This window comes from Mytilus californianus, unplaced genomic scaffold (genome assembly GCF_021869535.1).
Source record: "Mytilus californianus isolate M0D057914Y unplaced genomic scaffold, xbMytCali1.0.p SCAF_18, whole genome shotgun sequence".
Lineage (NCBI taxonomy): Eukaryota > Metazoa > Mollusca > Bivalvia > Mytilida > Mytilidae > Mytilus > Mytilus californianus.
The window spans coordinates 5,200,044-5,223,439 of NW_026262666.1; the positions used below are offsets into that span (position 1 = coordinate 5,200,044).

Consider the following 23,396-nt stretch of genomic DNA (forward strand, 5'->3'; position numbering starts at 1 on the left):
GTATAAACTTTCTTGTTGTCCATTGTAAACTTTTTACCAAACTTGAGGTGAATGGTTCTTATGGTGTCTAGTATAAACTTTGTTGTTTTTTATTCTGGTCATTCTGTACACAGCAAACACTTTTGGATGAGTCTTTAATGAATTATTACCCTTAAATAGTGATTTAATCAATTTTTGCATTTTGGGCAAATTCAATAGTAGTTAAAAAGAGAAACTGTAACCAGCCAAAATGATCAGCAATATGCATGATTTACAAATAAGATATGAGTGCTGAATTAGAATCGGGACTATAATGTAAAAGAGTGGCCATTTTTGAAGATGCAAATAGATCCAAGTGAGTGACACAGACTATTGTCTAGTTAAAAGAGCTTCCCTGAAACTACTGAACCAATTCAAACCAAAGTGACATGATTGATGGTGCTTAGTGGTGTGTAAAATATTGCTTAAATATTCTATGTCAATAAAAGACGAGTTGAAACAAAATAAGATCAGCATTTTAGGCGCATTGAGCCTGTAGTTTACTGTTTTGCTGAGACTGATAACAGCTTCATATCAGGATCAGTGCTGAACTTATATACTTTGTTGTGTCTTTCTAACGAAGTTTTGTTTATCTTTAAAATGTCACAAAGAGTGGGTCATGAACTAAATTGACCACTGTCTCGAGTCACAGGGAGGACTGGGCACTAACAAACATTATTAACCCTGCCAGGTTCTGTATGCGTTTGTCCCATGTCATGGAGGATCAAATTGAGAATGGAAGCGGGGAATGTGTTAAAAGAGACAACAACCCGACCAAAGTGCAGAAAACAGCCCATAGCCACCAATGGGTCTTCAACACAGGTGCTGCTGTATTTCGGTGATTGTCGTTGGTTGCTGGCTTTCATATTTTATTTTCGTTTCTGATTCTGATAGTGTGTTTTCAAAACAAGAATCAAAAGAATTTGTAAAGATTTGGGGCGGTCCAGAATTGCTTGTACGATTTAATGCTAAACAATGATATATTATCCAATTAAAGGGGGCGTACGCATTCTATGCCCTCCACCTTAATCCATACATAATTGGATTGAGGTGAGGGGATGGGTAGACAAGTAGACCCGCCCACCCTTATGGGACTACATGTCTCTTGCATATAGACCGTGTGCCCCACTCCTGATGTTATTTAGTGGTTCTCCCTTTTTTTAAATCCTGGATCAGCACCGGATATGGTATATGAAACATTGGTTGAAGATGAAAACAGGGTAAAATATGATGTAAAGCAATGCATATACATTACTCTTCAAGAGTATTTTGAAAACACACATTGGAACTGGAGCAAATGCATGTAGGGCTGGCCTACATCTGTGGTAACTTCCCTTTTCGTCATCAATACAAATAAGTAGGATTATTTATCCAATGAAAGAAAAATAAATACCTATCGGATCGCTTGCCAACCCGTGTATTAAAAAAAGTAAGATATGAAATAACGTATTAAGGGAAATCATGAATTTATACAAAACATATTCATTCGTATATCTGCATATCCTAGCTTGAGTTTTGTGAAAGGATCACGTACCGAAGTACCACCTACCGAGAGTTCAAATTTTTAAATTCATAATGAGAAAAATTACAATCAGTTAAACTGACAAATTCTTTAATAATAGGAATAAACCATACAGGTAATGAAAACCGTGTGTTAAACTTCAAACACAATACCAATATCAAAGGTTACGGCTACAGCGATTATTAAAAAGAAATAGAAAGGGAGTCATAAAATTTAAATTGCATGAATTATAATATAATAGCCCAATCATTTATGACCTCGGAGTCAATACTTTCTATTTCTGTTTTCTGATATTTTCATTGCTTATTTTACTATTTCTTATATTTTATTTTCTATATACCGTTTTTACTATTAAATGCACCCCCCCCCCCCCCCAAAAAAAACATAAAGAAAAATGAAAATATCACCAAAAACCTTTAAAAAAAAGGATAATGCGCACGTTTCCTGACTAGTGTAAGGTAGAGAAAAAAACAACCGTACATAAAATCATAGCTGTATAAAAAAACATACATCTATGGTAAAATCCAGGATTTGTATAGTGAAATCAAATCCTTGGTAAAATGAAACAGTCAGTCATATACACCGCGGACCAAGTTTAAGATGTACAGGAAGTATTGCAGATTAACGACAAACTATCTGCTATTAATTCGATCACACACAAAAAAAAAAAACAGCAAAAAGCAGAAAAAACAAATTAATTAATAAAAAAAACACTGTCGGTTATGGTTATACTATCTACAACAGTATAATGGAGGAACGATGTGGCGCGTGGTTGTGATTAATACGCCGCCTAGATAAACAAAACTGTGTATTGACCTTTTAGTGATAGAAAAACAGAGTTCAAATATATAAATATTCATATGTTATAACTTATTGTCATACTTCCGTCAAAACTTTTAAACCAATAGCATGACACAAATTATTTTTCGAACAGCTCTGATATTTTCTCATAAATTATAGTCAAATCCAGAGAGGTTCGAACAAAATCTTCCAAGCATAGTATCATTGGTTTCCTTCCCCCTTAATTATATTCCCCTGAATTGGAAATGAAAGACGCCGAAGGTCGATTAATATTTACTCTATAGGTGCAAGACGAGTGACAGCAAGTTTGAGGTAAGTTAAGTTATTAATATTTTATTCTTTTATGCATCATATCACCAAAATGTTGATGACGTTTGTGAGCATTTCCATTGAAGTTGAACTGATTTTCACTGAATTTGCAGAAACCGCGCAAACATGCATGTGATATATTCACTTATATTTGAGTCTGTTGCACTTGATTCCTTTAATTATTTCGGTTAATGTTTTGTAAGACTTACCGGATCCTTTAAATACGATTACGGTTTTGTTTTGTTTATGTATTTGGGGAAAAAGGGGGGTCCTTTTTCCCAACACTGGCCACATAAGAAAAAATGACATTTATGTACAGTACACTACGTAGACATAGACATAGATAATTGGAAATGATTATAATAGCAATAAGTATCTCTGAAATGGAGTTCACTCTGATAATCAGAGGCATAACCCCCTTTGAATGTGTCGGGAGCTATTTAAGTATTTTCTGACTTGGCCGTCGGGACACAGAGTTCAAAAGGGATTAATCAGAGGCGTAGCAGGGAAGTATTTAATATTTGTACGGCAAAATGTCCTTTCTAGAAGGGTTTGTGCCATATCATAAGAATAATTGGTATGGCAATAAGGTGTTTAAAAAATAATTGGTATGGCGAATTTGCCTGCAGTAAAAGTTGCTGCGCCCCTGGCCTCCTGTAAAATAAATAGCTGTGACTCATTACGGCCACTTAATCTAGACAAGTTTGGCTTTAGCCATACATATTGTTACTTCAAAGAAACATTTAAATTTGATAGTCAGTCTTAAAAGTGTCTTTAGTCTATAAAAAAATCTTTAAAAAAATAATATAAGTTGACAATACAGAACTTCGTTAACTAATGATGCCATATATATTGGATAGGGGGCAGATTTTCTGGAAAATGGTATGAAAATATGGGAAAACCTATGCATGTTTCCAAGTGGCTGTTCTGTTTCAATGATGTTTTTTAGTATTTTTCATACCATTTTCACCTCCAGTATGAAAATCTGCCCCCTATTAATTTCAATATGGGGTCATTAACCGTGAAGTCCTGTATTGCATGGAATAATATTGTAGCTGTTTTAAGTACATGTATGTACATAAATGCCAAAAATTAATTTGAATATATAAATAGTTTTTTTTATATACATGTATAATATATGTAATGTTTCTTTATTTATTCTAGGAATGAAGAGCAAAAGGATATAGCAGTCTTTATATAAAATAGTTCAGGAATCCAGTTGGAAAGAAGAGCTTTTCAGTTAAAAGTATTTCCTGGGAATTAACAGGAACTTCTATAAATGTTTTTCTGGAATAGTTATTCAAAAGGGCAGTGAAGTGATGGATTACATTAGACAAATATTGCTGAAGTGGTAAAATCAGACCCAAGAGATGTACAAAATTTCTACAATACATGTTACAGCTGACTTTAGCTACTTAATCACATTGACATGTGTGTGCTTTTATGTTTTCTTTACATAATTACTACGGTTCTATTAAAATTAATTTTTTTATTCTTTGTCACAATTATTACTAAAAAAAATACAGCATTTTAATATGGTTTTTCATAGTCTCACTTGCATTGTACTTAAATAAGTTGTCTGTAGATGTTTACACTAGGATTTCAGGCATTTCACTTCACTTGATTGAAACAGCATTTAAATTTTTTGTTAAACTATGGCCTGAACATGCTGAAAAATACATTTAACATTTTACAGGAGTTGTCACAATCAGTGAATGGCTATTAATCACAGTAGTATATGTACTTTTCACAATAGGCACATAATTTATCACGACTTTTTCACGGTGTACATTTTTGTTTTTCACAGGGTTTCTACGGTCTCTTTACCCAAGTTTTCAGTTGGCACCTTTTCACGGCCTTTTCACGACAAATAAAGGCATATACTGTACTATGTCTACATTTCACGGTCTTTTCACGATGGGCACATAATGCATTATCACGACTTTTTCACGGTGTACATTTTTTTTTTCACAGGGTTTCTACGGTCTTTTCACCCAAGTCATGTGGCACCTCTTCACGGCCTTTTCACAAATTTTTCATAGCCTTTTCACGACAGTCATTCCACGGCATTGTCACGGATAAGTTTCACGGCCCACCGTAAATTAACCGTGACAAACACTGTAAAAATCACAAGCATATATATATAATGGTTTGTGGTTTTGTTTTGTTTTTAGTTGTGTATATTTTGGTTCATTCATATGTTACTAAGGATTTAATGTGTTTTAAAGTGTACAGATACTTTAAATATAATTTATCGGTCTCATCCGAGTGTTCCTAGACAGGAAGGAACTACGAAATGAGAAAAAAAAAACGCTCGTTAAATTTAAATTGTTTTCAACAGTACCATGCAATGTTTAAATCTCAAATTAAAATTGAATTTAAGAAGATAAAAATCTAGATAACAATTTATAACTGAAATTGCATGAGCCAGACAGGATTTATTGACAGGGAAAGTTAATTACTATCCGAAGTAAGGGATCTGTAATATTAGATTACATTAAAAATAAAATTGAGAACGGAAATGGTGAATGTGTCAAAGAGACAACAACCCGACCAAAGAGCAGAAAGCAGCCGAAGACCACCAATGACCCATTAAAGGGAGAAAATCCCGCACCCGGATATGTTTGCAAGGGTGGAAACAACACTAGGCTTCTTTGATCTCAAATCGATCGATATCCAACATTCAATCAACATTGCAGTAACCATATGTATATCACTTCTAAATTGTAAGCAATATGTGATCACCAAAACATAATGTTCAAGTTATTAAAATTTACATAGAAGCGATGAACTATTTCTGTAATTAACATTCAACTATTTCCAGCATGCATTAAATATACATCACTTTTAACCGCGACGATCCAGCTTAAACTTAAATAGTAGTAAATGAAAGTAAATATTCGTTCACGAGTTTACTTATTAGCTGCCTTTGACATAGTTAACGATATGACAGTACTTTGATTCTACTTCCTTTAGTACTCACATCCTGGGTTTTCCTTTTCTTCATTCCGATTGCTACTACGTGAACTTCTTTGGTAGTGAGTTATTCTTTTCAATTCCATTGCAAATATATAGAATACAGACACTTTTGTTGTGATTTATATATTTATTATTCTTATACGGGAAACCATTCTTTTTTTTAGGTCAGTTATATTCTTATCATAAGTCTTCAATAGATGTGCTTTAATTTTTTTCATCTTGGATTGAAAGATATGCAAGTGTTAGGAAAACGTATATTAAAGTCCAGTTAGGTTCCCATGAGTATGAAAGTGTTTATAGTTTAACTTTCAGTTGGTATTTGCAAGAAATATCAAATAATACATCTGTTAGAATCCTTATCGCCAGTTACTTGATTGAAGCACTTCACATTTATAGAAAGCTGTTTTCTATATTTACAAGTTTTTTTATTTATTTATTTACGTGCTCTTGTCTGTGATTGTAATGCGTTATTTTTTAATTTATGATTATCTCTATATATAATTAAAGTGTGTGAATTGATTACTTTAAATAATGATCGTTGACAAAAGGCGTTCTACTGATATTCGTTACATTGCTTGATCAGTTACCGGATAAAGACTTTTGTTCAGATACTTAGAATTTTGTAGTAAAACGTAAATTAATAATTATGGTATATTTCATACTAAAGTTAACTGCTTGGATAAATTATGTACTATTTTATTGATATATATCGTTCTCTTAAATAAACTTAATAACTGCCTTTCACTTTTTTCTTTTTTCAAAACCTAAATCCAATTGATATTTCTGTACATATGCGTCTGAACTAAATAGAGCAATGCAAGTGACTAAAATTTACAGATTTAGTTAACCTTTTTCTTCGGAAACACGCGAAAAACAATCTTGATATTCATATAAAGCCCTTTTGAAAGTGATATTATTCTTCAGCTATTTAAGAATAAATTTTATTGCACGCCAACTTTCTTATTTGACAAATTCAACGGGGCCGAATCGCGAAACCAAACTCCTAACTGTGTATTGCTACCTAATACCTACAGCGCTCGACTTTACATCTACAGCGAAATACCTTACATCTTGAGCGCTAGACTTTATTTCTCCAGCGCTTAGTACTTAACATCTTCAGCTCTTCAGCGCTAGACTTTACATCTCGTTTTCTATGCTTTAAAAACAGCCACTACTATTTAGTATCTGTATAAATAGACCAACAGGACTCGATCATACAAAACTAATGTCAAAACAAGAAACAAGCTATAATGACAAACCCTATACCGAGGGTTCATGCATTTTAGCAGTCGTATCCGATTGATTATAAACTAGGTGGAAGTTTTATTTAACAGAATTGCTCCGGAATATCACAACCGATACCAGACAACTTCAACCTGACATACTTTATTACATACGTGATAGGTTCATTTATATATTGAAATTATTTATTTGCAATGTACATATATTTCATTATTTATTATTTTCCATGTCCAGATAATTGTAGTTTAAAATATATGTAGTGTTGATTTATTACGAAAGTATGGACATAAACAGTAGATTAATACAGGTGATCAATACTTTATATACATGTTTTTATTATTGTGATGTCATATCGACTGTGTAGTTGTGATGTAAGTCTTGTGATGTCATTTCGTATATCTGTGTTATGTAGATCTGGTACAGGAGTTTCATTGGACGATTATGTCACAAGGGATTAATTCTATTTTTTGATTGGTTAGATTTGACCGAGGGAAATTATAAAATTTTGATATTGTTTGAGAGAAAGCACTGGATCATTTTGTCTTGTGTAACTTTCGGAAATTTATTATATTTCTGTGATTATTTATTAGGAAATGTTCATGTTGTCTCTAAGAATAAAGGTATTTATATTTGTATTAATAAATACACTTGATGTTCAAAAAGATTATAAAATTATACAATCAGATGTCCTGTACCATAGTAATGAAATTGTTAACAACATTACTTCATTTTAATATTAATATCTCATAATTTTAATATAATGTATTGAGTGATTTGGATGTTAAATTGCAAACTCTATGAAGTTTCCATACTTAATACTTGACAGTTGTATAAAGTCCCCCCTTTTCGTGTTACTTTTGTAATTTATAGTAACTGGTATTATATTTGTTTTGAATATAAAATAACTATACATCTAAGACATAGTGTGTATTATTTTATTGTCTTATTACGAAGGGTAGTGAGAATTTGTTCAAATATGTATTTTTCAGATTTAAATGTTGAAAGTTGAATCATTGTTACCTGTACGTGTGGTATTATAACCTAAGTCCCATAGACAGGTAATTAAAAGTTTTATGTTATAATGTAACCAATGATTGAATAATGATTGATCTTGATCGTGGTATTTAATCAGTGTTTTATAATGTTTACCTTCTTGAAACTTTCACAGTTTGATAAACGTATTAATATAGAAATACTATTAAATAATTGTTCGAATATTGTATACTGAATATTATAGCAATTTATTATAAAGAATAACCTTCTTTTTATACTTATGTATTTGTGATACTTTGCAATAGCACTTTTATTAATTTACTGTTAATTATCAGGGACTAGATGTACAATTGTCTTTTAATGCATAATGTGATATTATTGTTTAATACATGTGTTTATACATATTATATTGTTAATTGCAGGGTTATATTCTAACCACCTATTAAATATTTCCTGTACGCAAGGGTGTCTAGTTTTTGTGATAAGCCAGTGGCCACCCCTATTACAAGAAGATCTCAACATTGCTCCGGAATATCACAACCGATACCACACAATCTCAACCTGACATACTTTATTACATATTCAGCGTAATAAAGATAAATTCGTAAGAAATAGAAAAAAAAAAGGTTTATATTGGTTAAGAAGAACACTTATATACTGATATATACGTTACGTATTAATGAACTCATTGTCATTTTGTCAAAACCTCACTGAACTGGCCGCACTTACCTGCGGGAGAAGTCATTCCGATGTCATTTCAAATTACACTGGTCCGAGTAATGAAGGAGACAAGCTCTCATTTAATTATCTATGGCATGACATTCTCCTATTTAACAAAATATTTACAGATTGACAATAAATGTATGAAAAGTCGACCTACCCTATCTATATTTTTTTATATTTTGTACCAGAAAAGCTCAACAGGAGGTGCCAGTAAACTTTTTTCTCGCTCAACCATTTGGTTGAGATTTGATGGTTAACAAGGCGTGGGAAAACGCCTTAAAAAAAGTCAGGAATATGGCAGTTGTTTTTCACTTATTCTGGTAATTGATTTTATTTTGTCAGTTTTAATGGACTTCCTCTTTGTGAATTTGCCTTGGAGTTGGCATTTTTTGTTATACTTTTTAACATTTCCCATTCATTCAATAACATTCCTTGCTAGCTAAAGGGATCAACTTATTACTGTTAAAAGATTTTAAAAATCTGACGTGATTATAATTAACTTAAAAAGTGGTAGGGCAATCCGAGAACAAATGTACAAAAATGGCTGTGTTTACATCTCGAAAACATCTATGCGTACAGACAAACCTGCGCAGTTTTAAGTTTTAAAGCCTTGCATTCACCAGTTATTTACTAGTTGAATGCATATTTTGTTTCAAAAAAAAATTTCACCAAATGTAACAATTTTTGCACTGTATTGATTAATGTGAACAATAGAATGACAATTGATATGCTCATATCAATAGGTGATTGTAATAGTGTACCTGAATGGACGGTATCAAAAGAATTTCGGTGTTTGTTTATTTAACCATCTTCTGGGAACAAAATGCTAATCAAAATAAAAAAAAAAGATTTTATCTTTCTGAAACAAAACATGCATTTATATATCTAATGGATGCTAGACCTTGAAATTTTCCCAACTGCACTAGTTTGTCTGTATTTAGAGTAGTTTTCAAGGTGTAAACAGTCATTTTTCTCCATTTGTAATGCACCTTAGAATTACACTTTAAAAAACATTTTGTTAAGAGAAACACGCATTAAAAAGAGTTCTCAAACTGTACTTACTTTTCTTGTCTGTGTTCCATTTGTAATCCGTTATTATCCAATGCATACCAATTGCATTATAGTAGTATACGCACTAATTATCGAACGGGTGAAGGTTGTAAATTAAACCATCGAGGTGTTCTTTATAAACGAGTATGAACTTTAAATGAATAAATATTCGAATTACGACGTCAAAAGTTGTATGCCTTTCATATTAACCATTTTTTATAAATAAATTGTTCTTAGAAACATTACATTACATTGAAGACTTTCCATACACTCTTTAGGTTTTGTTTTATTTCTGTATTACAATGACTTTCAATATGTATATATCAACTTTTATGTACATTAAATCAAGATTTTGAATAAATCAATCTATTTTTAAAGTCGACCTATATAACATGTTGTCAAGGTTTATATCTATCCACAGTTCGTCTACATTTCACAATATCTATTCAGATATAAAGAATAGATGATAAAAGTATTTACAAATACAAAGATACATATCTTTTGCACGCTTTAATGCCTTTTTAGCACATAATACATACAAGTTTGCCAGTCACCATCATAAATTAATTGTGCGATACGATGTGTATGTGCCTCAACTTACTAGCGACATATTATCGTGGTCTTAGATCTTTAGATACCAGTATCGTCGTCTGGACTGTCACTTTTCCAAGTGTGTCCTATTTCCTGCTGTGATATTTTGATGGAATGTGGATTTGCATTGCAATGTATATCAATACACCGGATTTCCAATCTTTGAGTTATTACCTTGATTTGTTGAGATCGATTTACACAAAAAAAAAATAGTAAAAATTATTCGAATTAAATGTATCAATCTATTTCTTTAGTTTATTCTGAAGCTTTGACCCATAATCTAAAATGAAAGACCTAACGAATTACGACGTCAAATATAAATAAACTAATAAGAGATACCAGGTTTAAAATTTTGTACGCCAGAAGCGCGTTTTTCGTCTACATAAGACCCCAAATCAAAAAAATTAAAAAGGCAAAATAAAGTATGAAGTTGAAGAGCATTAAGGACCCAAAATTCTGAAAATTGGAATTAATGTTTGCAATTTCATGTGAAGAAATTATTGTACTTTATATAAACATTGCATTCTATAGAAAACCTTCTTTTTTTAAACAATCTTGACAACAGTTTTTTTTTGTATTATAAATTTTTTTAATATAAACATATCGTTGTGTGAAAGAACAATGAATTAAAGGTATATCTATTCAGATTTTCAAAAATAAATATAAACTTTTTTTTTCTAATTTATCTTAGTAATCAAGTTTCGTGGCCCTAATTGTGACACAGGGTATCTCAACATAAAAATATGGATACAGACGTCAGGATTGTTTTTTAAAACCAACACCAACTTATATATTGAGGGGTTGATGCCAAATAATCTCAGTGAAAATGAGATGTGTCCCAATAAACTGACCTAATCACAAGGTAATTAATTGTTGACGACGATAACTCAGCATCAAATTTTTAGGACATATAATTACGAAAAATGGACATTAAAGTTGACCCAGAAAATGCAAACAAATAAAACAAATAACAATAAAACAAAATAAGGTAAGAAATTCAAACATCTGCAAATCTGAAAAGGGAAGGTCCGGTAAGGGCTTATTTTGGCCTAAAATTTGAAGTACATCTAATGAAAGATTGTTGACATTTTTTAAACACTTCAATGTCGTCTTCAGTTGATTCAATTAGTTTATGTAAGAGATTTCAACTGATTTGGTCCTTCATGACGCTTTAATTCAAGCTTAAATATGAAAAATCTATCAAATATGCTACAAAACGACACTTTTCCGATGATTTTTGTCTAAAATGAAAGTGGCCACATTCATGTTCAGTCTCAACAACATATATTAAGACTGAACACAAGTGCAGCCACTTATATTGTAGACAAAAACCACTGCCTAAAAATAAGCACAAATGCTAAAATTGTGAAGATTTCAGTTAATTTTGCATGAATTAATGCATATGCATTATATTGTCAAAAACAGTCGATATTTATGTAACAAAAGTATTCTTCTTTCCAACAAAATGCTTAAAGTTTACACAATTTTAACAAATTTTTGTAAAATGCTCTATTTAGGGGCCAAAATGGGGTCGTAATGGGCCTACTCCTTTCCCATGTTCCTCGATTTTTTTACTACATACATTGCTTTAAATATGGCAAATGGCACAAACTATATGCCGTTAAAACATAACAACCAGAATATATTTTTTTTTAATTAGTGGTTATATCTTATTTATTTGGGAACACGTTTTTTTAGCATTTTTGTCGATTTTCCATGGGGTAGGAGTGTATATTTCAATTGTGAGAGGAATTATGAACAGCAAAGCTGAAAACCTGATAAGTAAGAAAGCAAATATCCTTGCCTTTCGTTTGATATCATACTTGAAAATGTATTAAACTCTTGCATATTGAAAGAAATTATCAAAAGTATGGTGATGTATTCCCAGTACCTTATATTGGCTATTTTTAGTTTAGCAGCCATATTGCATTTTTTTTCGTGGCTCAATCCATATCAAAAAATGTTATAACAATATGCAAAGTTTAATGCTTTTACCATGAAGTGATCAATTCTGCCTATAAACTGGACTTAGCTAATAGACTAAAAGTTTCTCTCTAATTCTTATTTTAATTGCTTTAAAAATATTTAAAATATATGTATCAATCAACTACAATAAAAAATATGTCTGATTTGAAACATTCAATATTCCAAAATTATATGTCATAAATATAAGTATTTAACAAAAATTCACCTGCAACAGAAAAATTAAATAGATCATTCATTTCTTAAAAATCATAATGGAGCCATAATACTTTTCCTGAAAGGAGGAAACATTTAATTTTTATAAATGAACAGTTCCAATGTCCTCCACGTTGCACATATTTTATCTATCTAAGGTACAAGGGCAATAACTAAAAAAGGCATACTTTTTGTTATTCAAATCTTTTATTAACATCTTATATATATATAATTAGAGAAATGAAGGCTTCAGAGCAAATGCAATGTGATTTCCATTATAATCACTATTTCATCAGAACTTGTTTTATTTTGCAAAGTCAAAGACATTGCTGATATAAACCAATGATATAAGTTTCAAAAAATTCTGGTAAGAATTGACCATTTGAGAGCACTCACAAGGCAATTTTCCATATAATCAATATTTCAACGGGCCATAAATCTTTTAAAAATAATTGATCAGCACTGATTTTTAGACTGTCAAAGACTATGATGATATAAATTTCATAAATACCTGGCAAGAATTAATCACATTAGAGTACTCATAAGGCAATTTTTCATATAATTAATATTTCCAAGGGGCATAACACTTTTATAAATTATTGATCAGCACTGTTTTTCGAACTCGTCAAAGACATTGCTAATATAAACCTATGATATAAATTTCATAAAAACCTTGCAAGAATTGAACAAATAAGACCACTAACGATAAAATTTTCTATATAATTAATGTATCCAAAGGGCATAACTCTTTTAAAAATAATTGATCAGCACTGATTTTCAAACTCGTCCAAGACTTTGATGATATAAACCTATAATATAAGTTTCATAAAAATCTGGCAAGAATTGTACACGTCAGAACGCTAACTAGACCGAATGTGACTCACAAATGTATGACAGACAGGTGGACAAATGGACGCACAGTATTTCTATGTCCCCCGCAACGCCTTGCACAGGGGACAATTAAAACTTGTACTTGTGGTTTGTATACAAGCCACTTGAATTTATAGTAAACCATTACTCGCAAAATGAAAATGCACAAAAAATAATAATAATAATAAATTAATGGCATATAATCAAATTTTAATTGCATTCAAAACGACAGGTTAATCACAAATCAAAGATTTAACCTTCTACAATTACGTCTGGAAAGGTAGGCAACATAGATCTTTGTTATTTTAGTTCTTTTAGAAAAGAGAGAGAGAAGATACCAAAGAGGCATTTGAAAAAAAACAATAAAAAAAGACAACAACATGTCCTAAAATAAGAACAAATAAAGAACAAACAACAATAACAAATTATACATTACATTGTTAACTAAATTCAATTCTTAGTTACATCCATTATATCTATACATTATATTTTTCCTATCCAAAAATAGCATTTCTAATGGACTTTTTATTAATCTATAATAGTTTCAAAATAATCGACAAAACACCCAAACATTGTCATTTAATCAGTTAGTTGGCGTGGTTAAAGTTCCACACAACAACTTAATGGTGGACGGACAGTCTTATCATTTAAATGTAATAACTCCTGTAAGTATTCATCAAATGATTTTGGTCATATTAGCACTACTTTAGAACTAATATTGCTGATAATTTTTTCCAGTTTTTTAGTTTCAAAGCTATCTATTACAGTTGTTTGACAAAATAATCAGTAACAAGCAAATTGGTAAACAAGAGTGCACACGCTGAAATGTCTCGCCTTCTTTACTAATCATTGATATTATGTTGATAGTCCTAAATATAAAGCTTTATTACAACAGTCACATAAACTTAACATTAACCAAGTAAACTAAACATTGACCAATGAACCATGAAAATGAGGTCAAGGTCAGATGACCCATGCTAGGCAGGCATGTACAGCTAACAATTCTTCCATACAACAAATAGAGTTGACCTATTGCTTATAGTTTAAGAAAAACAGACCAAAACACAAAAACTTAACACTGAGCAATGAACCTTGAAAATGAGGTCAAGGTCAAATAAAACCTGCGTGACTGCCAAATAGATCATAAAATATTTCCATACACCAAATATAGTTGAACTATTGCATACAGTATAAGAAAAACAGACCAAAACACAAAAACTTAACTATAACCACTGAACCATGAAAATGAGGTCAAGGTCAGATGACACCTGCCAGTTGGACATGTACACCTTACAGTCTTCCATACACCGAATATACTAGACCTATTGCTTATAGTATCTGAGATATGGACTTGACCACCAAAACTTAACCTTGTTCATTGATCCATGAAATGAGGTCGAGGTCAAGTGAAAACTGTCTGACGGGCATGAGGACCTTGCAAGGTACGCACATACCAAATATAGTTGAACTATTGCACATAGTATTAGAAAAAAAGACCAAAACTCAAAAACTTAACTTTGACCACTGAACCATGAAAATGAGGTCAAGGTCAGATGACACCTGCCCGCTAGACATGTACACCTGACAATCATTCCATACACCAAATATAGTAGACCTATGGCATACAGTATAAGAAAAACAGACCAAAACACAAAAACTTAACTATAACCACTGAACCATGAAAATGAGGTCAAGGTCAGATGACACCTTCCAGTTGGACATGTACACCTTACAGTCCTTCCATACACCGAATATACTAGACCTATTGCTTATAGTATCTGAGATATGGACTTGACCACCAAAACTTAACCTTGTTCATTGATCCATGAAATGAGGTCGAGGTCAAGTGAAAACTGTCTGACGGGCATGAGGACCTTGCAAGGTACGCACATACCAAATAAAGTTGAACTATTGCACATAGTATTAGAAAAAAAGACCAAAACTCAAAAACTTAACTTTGACCACTGAACCATGAAAATGAGGTCAAGGTCAAATGACACCTGCCCGCTAGACATGTACACCTTACAATCATTCCATACACCAAATATAGTAGACCTATGGCATACAGTATAAGAAAAACAGACCAAAACACAAAAACTTAACTATAACCACTGAACCATGAAAATGAGGTCAAGGTCAGATGACACCTGCCAGTTGGACATGTACACCTTACAGTCCTTCCATACACCGAATATACTAGACCTATTGCTTATAGTATCTGAGATATGGACTTGACCACCAAAACTTAACCTTGTTCACTGATCCATGAAATGAGGTCGAGGTCAAGTGAAAACTGTCTGACGGGCATGAGGACCTTGCAAGGTACGCACATACCAAATATAGTTATCCTATTACTTATAATAAGAGAGAATCTAACATTACAAAAAATCTTAACTTTTTTTTCAAGTAGTCACTGAACCATGAAAATGAGGTCAAGGACATTGGACATGTGACTGAAGGAAACTTCGTAACATGAGGCATCCATATACAAAGTATGAAGCATCCAGACCTTCCACCTTCTAAAATATAAAGCTTTTAAGAAGTTAGCTAACGCCGCCGCCGCCGCCGCCGCCGCCGCCGGATCACTATCCCTATGTCGAGCTTTCTGCGACAAAAGTCGCAGGCTCGACAAAAATCATCATTTAAAGGCAATAACTACTACAAGAAGTCATTCAATGGTTTTGGTCTAAAGAATTGTTTAGATTCTATATTGCTAATCACTTTTTAACTTTACAATTTTTTCCTAGGTATGACAATTTGTTATACAAAAGGAAAAAAAGTAGTCAACAATCATCAATTAAGGACAATAATTTCTAAGATAAGTCATCTGATAGTTTTGGTGAATTTAGAAAGTAAGACTATTTTCACATTCTGAACATTTCAGTCGCTCTCATTTTCTCGATCTAAAATGGTTATCAAGATACAAGACAATTCATGCATTCACCCTTGTTTTATTTTTTAACATGTTGATTGAAGGACAAGAATAAACAATAATGTGTCCACAGTACACAGATGCCCCACTCCCACAATCATTTTCTACATTCAGTGGACCGTGAAATTGGGGTCAAAACTCTAAATTGGCACTAAAATTAGAAAGATAATATCATAGGGAACATGTGTACTAAGTTTCAAATTGATTGGACTTCAACTTCATCAAAAGCTACCTTGACCAAAAACTTTAACCTGAAGCGGGACAGACGACAGAACGAACTGATGTACAGACCAAAAAACATAATGACCATAAATGAGGCATAAAAAACACATACATCGTACTAGATTCCTTAAAGATCATATAACCCAAGTCTGGTGAAATTGGTCTGACAACATGTTACAGAGGAAACGATTTTTTTTTTTTTTTAAGTTAAAAGACTACAGAGTCCAAGTGATCGCAGTAGCTCACTATAGAGCCAGGTGAGCAAAAAATAATCACTTTGTACAATATTCAAAAAAGAAAATAAAAGAGACCTAAATATTAAATTTTGACTAGTCATTCAAACAACTTTGGTCAAATCTTTAGACATTATCAAAATGTTAGTCATAATATGATGCTTACAAAAGTATCACAGCAAGTTATTGGATGAAACATCTATTAAAATAGGAAATCAAATAAATAAAAAAAAATGAACAATATAAACAACTATTAATTCAAGTAAAACAGAACTTAGAACAAAACAATACAATATTAGTACTTTAACAAATGGTTCACTTATATTTACATAATATCTGATATCCTTTTTGGTAAATACATATATACATGTCTTTAGTTAGCTGTTATTCTTATGAATACTAAAAAAAATCATTCTCTTTTAAGAACTAGTTTGTTACCAATATTCAGCATGTTCCTATTCTATACTATTCTATAGGAGTTGTAAAATGTATCAATTATTATCAATAGATGAAATATTTAGTAACATGACTATGTTTCCATGTGACACCCTGCCTTGCTTGCTTGCACTATTATCTGATTATGTGAAATCAGTGTTAGTGTTATTTGTCATATATATATTCACAGTTCACCTCACAATTAACAAGTGGACTAAGTTTCAAGCTTATATTTCCAAAGATTCTTGGTAAACTACCTTTACAAAACATTTATCCTGAGACTGTACTTATTTCTCACTATCACATTTCTGTGTTCAGTGAACTGTGTAATTGAGGTCAAAACCATAATATGACACATAATTTTAATAGTTCACAATATAATGAACATGTGTACTACGTTTCATTCTATTGAAGTATCAGAACCTGGAATGTTGTACAAGGTTTTAGTTTTCGATGTTTCATCTTGCATTCAGTTGATGTCAGATTCAATCTGTGATCAAATATTTTCCTTAGATCTGACAAAAAATTGGTTCTCCATTACTAACAGAAAATGTGTTAAAGGATTTATCAAACAGTCCTCCTTAACTCAAATGACTACGCCATTTCAGTATTATTTGAATAAAAGGGACATTTTAAGTAGTTATTCAAACAGTTCAAGATGTTCATAATCCAGAGTTTTTCGAAGAGACAACTTTACTTAAAAAACTATTTAGTACTAATGGATTTTTTGTTGGATATCAGACACTTTTGAATGCAATTGAATATGTTTTATATCACAGTAGGCCTTATCTTGAATAATTTAATATTAAAAAGGGGCTAAAATCTTTAAAATGGTCACTTGATTTACTCAAAAGTAAATTGACTTTTACCAAAATTTGAAAATACCGATTGAAGAATTACATCATACAGAAAAAAAAAAGAATGGTTTTTACAAACCCATGTACAATGTAGTAGTTTTCAATTATATTCTATGTATTTTTGAATTCATGCCTTTAAAACAGAAATGCATTTAAACTGAGATTTTTTATCACCTTTTTAAAACATATAAAGTAACAATACATTTTATATAGAACATCAGCAGATCATTTTTTTCAGATAAGGCTTATACTCTTTTAATATATATTCTACAGTAGAGAAGAAGGCATATATGGGAAGGTTATTGTGAAAGCTTTCCATTACTATTTGTTTACTAAATATGCTATTTCATAGCATTTATAAACTCTCTAAATTTGCTTTTTGATCAGTATGTACTATTTATTCTTATTCTTCCACAAGCAAATTCCATCTAGAACTGGTCTTTATTGTCAATCCCAAAATTATTTGCACTTCCTGTTCATGCAAAAGCATAACCTTGGTTACCACACTGTAAAGCTACCATCAGTCTGTTATGTAACTCAGTCTTTGATTTATATTCTGGTATTTTCAGCATGTTGATACTATAAAAACAATAAAGATTTTTCTTGTGCAATGTAGTTGTGTATTCTCTTATAACATAAAAGTAAAAAAATATATATATAAGATAAATGTGTGCGAAAGAATCCATCTCAAGGATGGCATGCAATGCCAAGAAAATACCTAAACATTTTTATGCTTTATTAGTGGAACATGATGCTATAATGCTTGAAGCAATGCCAACTGAAAGTAGGTTTTTTTTCTAATACATGTAGATTGTGTTATGGTTGGTGGTTTGATAAAATCAGTAAAACAGTCAACTTGTTCATTTACTCTGAGCCTGTTTTCTCTCAAACATTAAAGTGATAACATTATAGTTATAATTTTTTTCCAATGAATCTTAAATATCTGTTAATATTCCTTCTCCATAAGTAAACAGTTGAATGACCTTGGCTATAACTACCCTGTACAAGCCTAAGTGAATAAGAAGACTATTAGGCTGTTAGTTTTCTCATTTGAATTGTTTTACATTTGTGATTTCGGGGTCTTTTATAGCTGACTATGCGGTATGGGCTTTGCTCATTGTTGAAGGCCGTACGGTGAAGTACAGCTGTTAATTTCAGTGTCATTTGGTCTCTTGTGGAGAGTTGTCCCATTGGCAATCATACCATATCTTCTTTTTTATATATACAAAAGAGGAGTGAAATTTCTTACCAAGTACTAGCTGTAGGTAATGTATGTTCTTTATAAGGAACCATAGCAATGGTAAAATGTTGTGGCCCTCCTCCACCAACAAACTTACCAAGTACTAGCTGTAGGTAATGTATGTTCTTTATAAGGAACTATAGCTTTGGTAAAATGTTGTGGCCCTCCTCCACCAAATGCAACAAACTTACCAAGTACTAGCTGTAGATAATGTATGTTCTTTATAAGGAACCATAGCAATGGTAAAATGTTGTGGCCCTCCTCCACCAACAAACTTACCAAGTACTGGCTGTAGGTAATGTATGTGCTTTATAAGGAACTATAGCTATGGTAAAATGTTGTGGCCCTCCTTCACCTAAAAACTTACCAAGTACTGGCTGTAGGTAATGTATGTTCTTTTTAAGGAACTATAGCTATGGTAAAATGTTGTGGCCCTCCTCCACCTAAAAACTTACCAAGTACTAGCTGTAGGTAATGTATGTTCTTTTTAAGGAACTATAGCTATGGTAAAATGTTGTGGCCCTCCTTCACCAACAAACTTACCAAGTACTAGCTGTAGGTAATGTATGTTCTTTATAAGGAACTATAGCTATGGTAAAGTGTTGTGGACCTCCTCCACCAACAAACTTTGCAAAACCTCCAAACGGTACTCGGGAACTGTATTTAAAAATAAAATTGAATAATAATCTTTATTGTCTTAAAGCTTACAAGGAATGAACAAAATACAAATTATATAAAACATATACTGTAGATTCATTTATTTTCTTGGATTAAGAAAAACTTGTATGCTGGTGGATATCTATATTTCGTGGTTTTGTCGAAGTCTAGGTACAGGCTTATGTAGAATATGTAATTGGTTGAACACTTAATTTCGTGATTCACTAGAACTCACAAAATCCATGAAAATTGGTATACAACGAATAATAATGAATCCACAGTATACAACAAATGTTTGAACAATCAGTTCATCAAGAGTCTCTTGTCCTCTCCATTGACTATTTTAAAAAGGAACCTAGAGTTCGTACCTGTTAAAAACTGGTTGGATTTAGCAAATATTATAGATTGTAAGTGAAATTCAAAATTCTGTATTTTGAGAAACCATTTCTGAGAAGTAATTGTTTCTTATACAGTTCCTTCTTTTGCAATGAAAAAAGAAATAGAGCAAAAAATGCATAGTTTAAGAGTTCGAGGATAAACCCATGTAAATCAAACATGAGTTTTGGGTTAAGATATGGATCTTTATTTCATTTGTCAATAACTATTAATCATGTAGATATTATTGGCATCACTAATCACTTATATGTGTTATAGAATGTCTTATTCACTAATTCAAACAGCTAAGAAATATTGAACTGTGACCAAATAATTTTTAAGGTCATGATTGTGTATCAAAAAAAAAAATCTGTATTAAAAAAAAACAATCAATTTATCTTTTTTTTTATATAAATAAGGAGATGTGGTATAATTGCCAATGAGACAATTATCAACCAAAGTTTGAATGAAGTGTAAGCAGTTCTAAGGTTACATTACCTGCCAGTAGTAAACTGAAGCAGCAAAACTCTGTTCTCTTGACTGAAATCTTCAACAATTTCCCAAAACCACTAAAAGTATGAAATATTTATTTAATAAACTGTGATCACAGAGATATGTCTCGCCTTTTTGTAATTTTGATAATGCAAATGTTGAAAAGTCAATAGACCATGACTAAGGGAGGAAGCCAAATATTCTCCATGCAAATGAGATATGCCAATCCTTACACAACTGCATACCAATAATCGTTGACCTACCACTAGTGTTCTCCATAAACTGACCTAATCACAAACTAATACATGTAAACTAAGCAAAAGTTTCAAAGTCAATAGACCTTGACTTAGGGGGCAGGGCCAAATAATCTCCATGGAAATGAGATGTGCCAATGCTTGTACAACTGCATACAAAATATCATTGACCTACCAATTGTGGTTCACCATAAACTAGACCTAATCACAAACTAATACATTGTTGATGCCGACGCAGCCGACGCCGGAAACAGCATACTGATGTCTCGCTTTTTGACCCCGTCAAGGCGAGACAAAAATCAGTATTTATACAAATTTTTTATTTATATAAGGATGTAGGCCTAAAAAACTTTATCATCTAAAATCAGTAGCATCACATCAATTGTCTAAACAAAATATATTGTCTGTTTACCTTGACAATTTCTATTTTAATATCAGAGAAAGAATTAAAGCATTGTATCATTTAATTGACCACATAACCATAATTTTGTTTTAAATATATAATTTTACTAATTTTCTTTTTTAAGTGAACTACTTCAAATATACATAAACTGCTATGCTAAGCGCAGCTGGATATGACTGCAGATGTCCAACCCTGAACAGTTGGAGCAAAAGTAGACACAATATTCAAGCTTGATACAGGTCTGAATTTGGATTGTAATTAAATATTTGACACAATATTATAGGTTTCTGACACAGAATAAATGCAGTCAAAGAACTTGGAATTTGTTATATGATTTGAACTTATATTCAATTGAAGATTTCTTGCTTTTGTGCAATACACTATGCTGTTGCACAATATTGTGACCCCCATATTTTTTCGGAAAATTGACAATTTCTTAAATCTTGAGGGAAAATGAAGAAATTTTCTTTTTAATTTCATAAAATCTTGAGGAAAAAAAATCCCCCCCTCCCGAATTATTTTTTTTTACCCCATAATATTTTTTGGGGGGTTTAGGCAATTACCCCCAAACCTTCTACTTGTGCAATTGAACCTTGTGGTACAATTTCAGAGCAATCAAAATACTTATACACAAGTTATTGTCATGAAACTAGAAAAAATGCTTATTTTGGGCCCCTAATTCCTAAACGGTTGGGATCATCATCCCCAAAAACAATACCAACCTTTCTTTTGTGGTATTGAAACTTATGGTTAAATTTCATAGAGATCCATGCACTTAAACTAAAGTTATTATCCGGAAACCAAATGTGTCTTTAGACGACGACGACGCAGACGACTACATAGACATCATAGCATTATACGAACCAAAAAATTTGTTGTGGTCGTATAACTAGAGGCTCTCAAGAGCCTATGTCGCTCACCTGACTCTACTTTGGTTTTAGAAATCATGTAAAGATAGATAAAAATCATAACAGATACCCAAATAATGATTGAGGCCAAATTTTGATTAATATTGGTCCCGTTATTTAATAAAATATCCTGGTGGCCATCTTGAACAGTAAATCGGCAACAAAGTAGCAACACTTGGTCAGTGTTCATAAGGAACATTCATGCCATGTTTGGTTTCATTCCATTCAGTGGTACTCTAAAAGAAGACATTTGTATGTATTTCCCATAGGGTCCTATGTTAAACTAAGCCCCCCCCCCCCCCCTAGCTGCCATGTTGGATGATGGATCGCCTGCAAAGTAACAACACTTGGTCAGCAACTCATAAGGAACATTCATGCCATGTTTGGTTCAATTCCATTCAGTGGTTCTTTAAAAGAAGACAATTGTATGTATTTCCCATAGGGTCCTATGTTAAACTAAGTCCCCCGCTGTCGGCCATCTTGGATGATGGATCGGCTGCAAAGTAACAACACTTGGTCAACATCTCATAAGGAACATTCATGCCATGTTTGGTTCCATTCCATGTATTGGTTCTCTAAAAGAAGACATTTTTATGTATTTCCCAAAGGGTCCTATGTAAAACTAAGTCCCCTGCTGGCAGCCATCTTGGATGATGGATCGTCTACAAAGTAACAATTCTTGGTCAGCATCTCATAAGGAAGATTCATGCCATGTTTGGTTTCATTCCATTCAGTGGTTCTCTAAAAGAAGACATTTGTATGTATTTCCCATAGGTCCTTTGTTAAACTAAGTCCCCTGCTGTCGCCCATCTTGGATGATGGACCAACTGCAAAGTAACAACACTTGGTCAGCACCTCATAAGGAACATTCATGCCATGTTTGGTTTCATTCCATTCAGTGGTTCTCTAAAAGAAGACATTTGTATGTATTTCCCATAGGGTCCTATGTTAAACTAAGTCCCCCGCTGGCGGCCATCTTGGATGATGGACCGACTGCAAAGTAACAACACTTGGTCAGCATCTCATAAGGAACATTCATGCCATGTTTGGTTCCATTCCATTCAGTGGTTCTCTAAAAGAAGACATTTTTATGTATTTCCCATGGGGTCCTA

At 32.3% G+C, this 23,396-nt stretch overlaps 1 protein-coding gene across 4 annotated transcripts in view; it reads right to left on the reverse strand.

Moving 5' to 3' along the window:
- Window positions 1-13,465: 13,465 nt before the first annotated feature.
- Window positions 13,466-23,396, reverse strand: part of LOC127726598 (E3 ubiquitin-protein ligase HACE1-like) — a 67,638-nt gene continuing 57,707 nt past the window's right edge. For 2 of the 4 annotated variants that reach the window (XM_052234013.1, XM_052234011.1), the window contains 3 exons: window positions 20,726-20,796; window positions 19,739-19,852; window positions 16,364-18,534 (listed from right to left, as the gene is read on the reverse strand). In XM_052234013.1, the coding sequence (XP_052089973.1) occupies window positions 18,432-18,534; window positions 19,739-19,852; window positions 20,726-20,796 (288 nt within the window). In that variant the 3' untranslated portion in view covers window positions 16,364-18,431. Of the gene's footprint in view, window positions 14,566-15,004; window positions 18,535-19,413; window positions 19,639-19,726; window positions 19,853-20,725; window positions 20,797-23,396 lie in introns of those variants that run through there. The other 2 variants (XR_007993605.1, XM_052234012.1) reach the window with 2 other exon arrangements.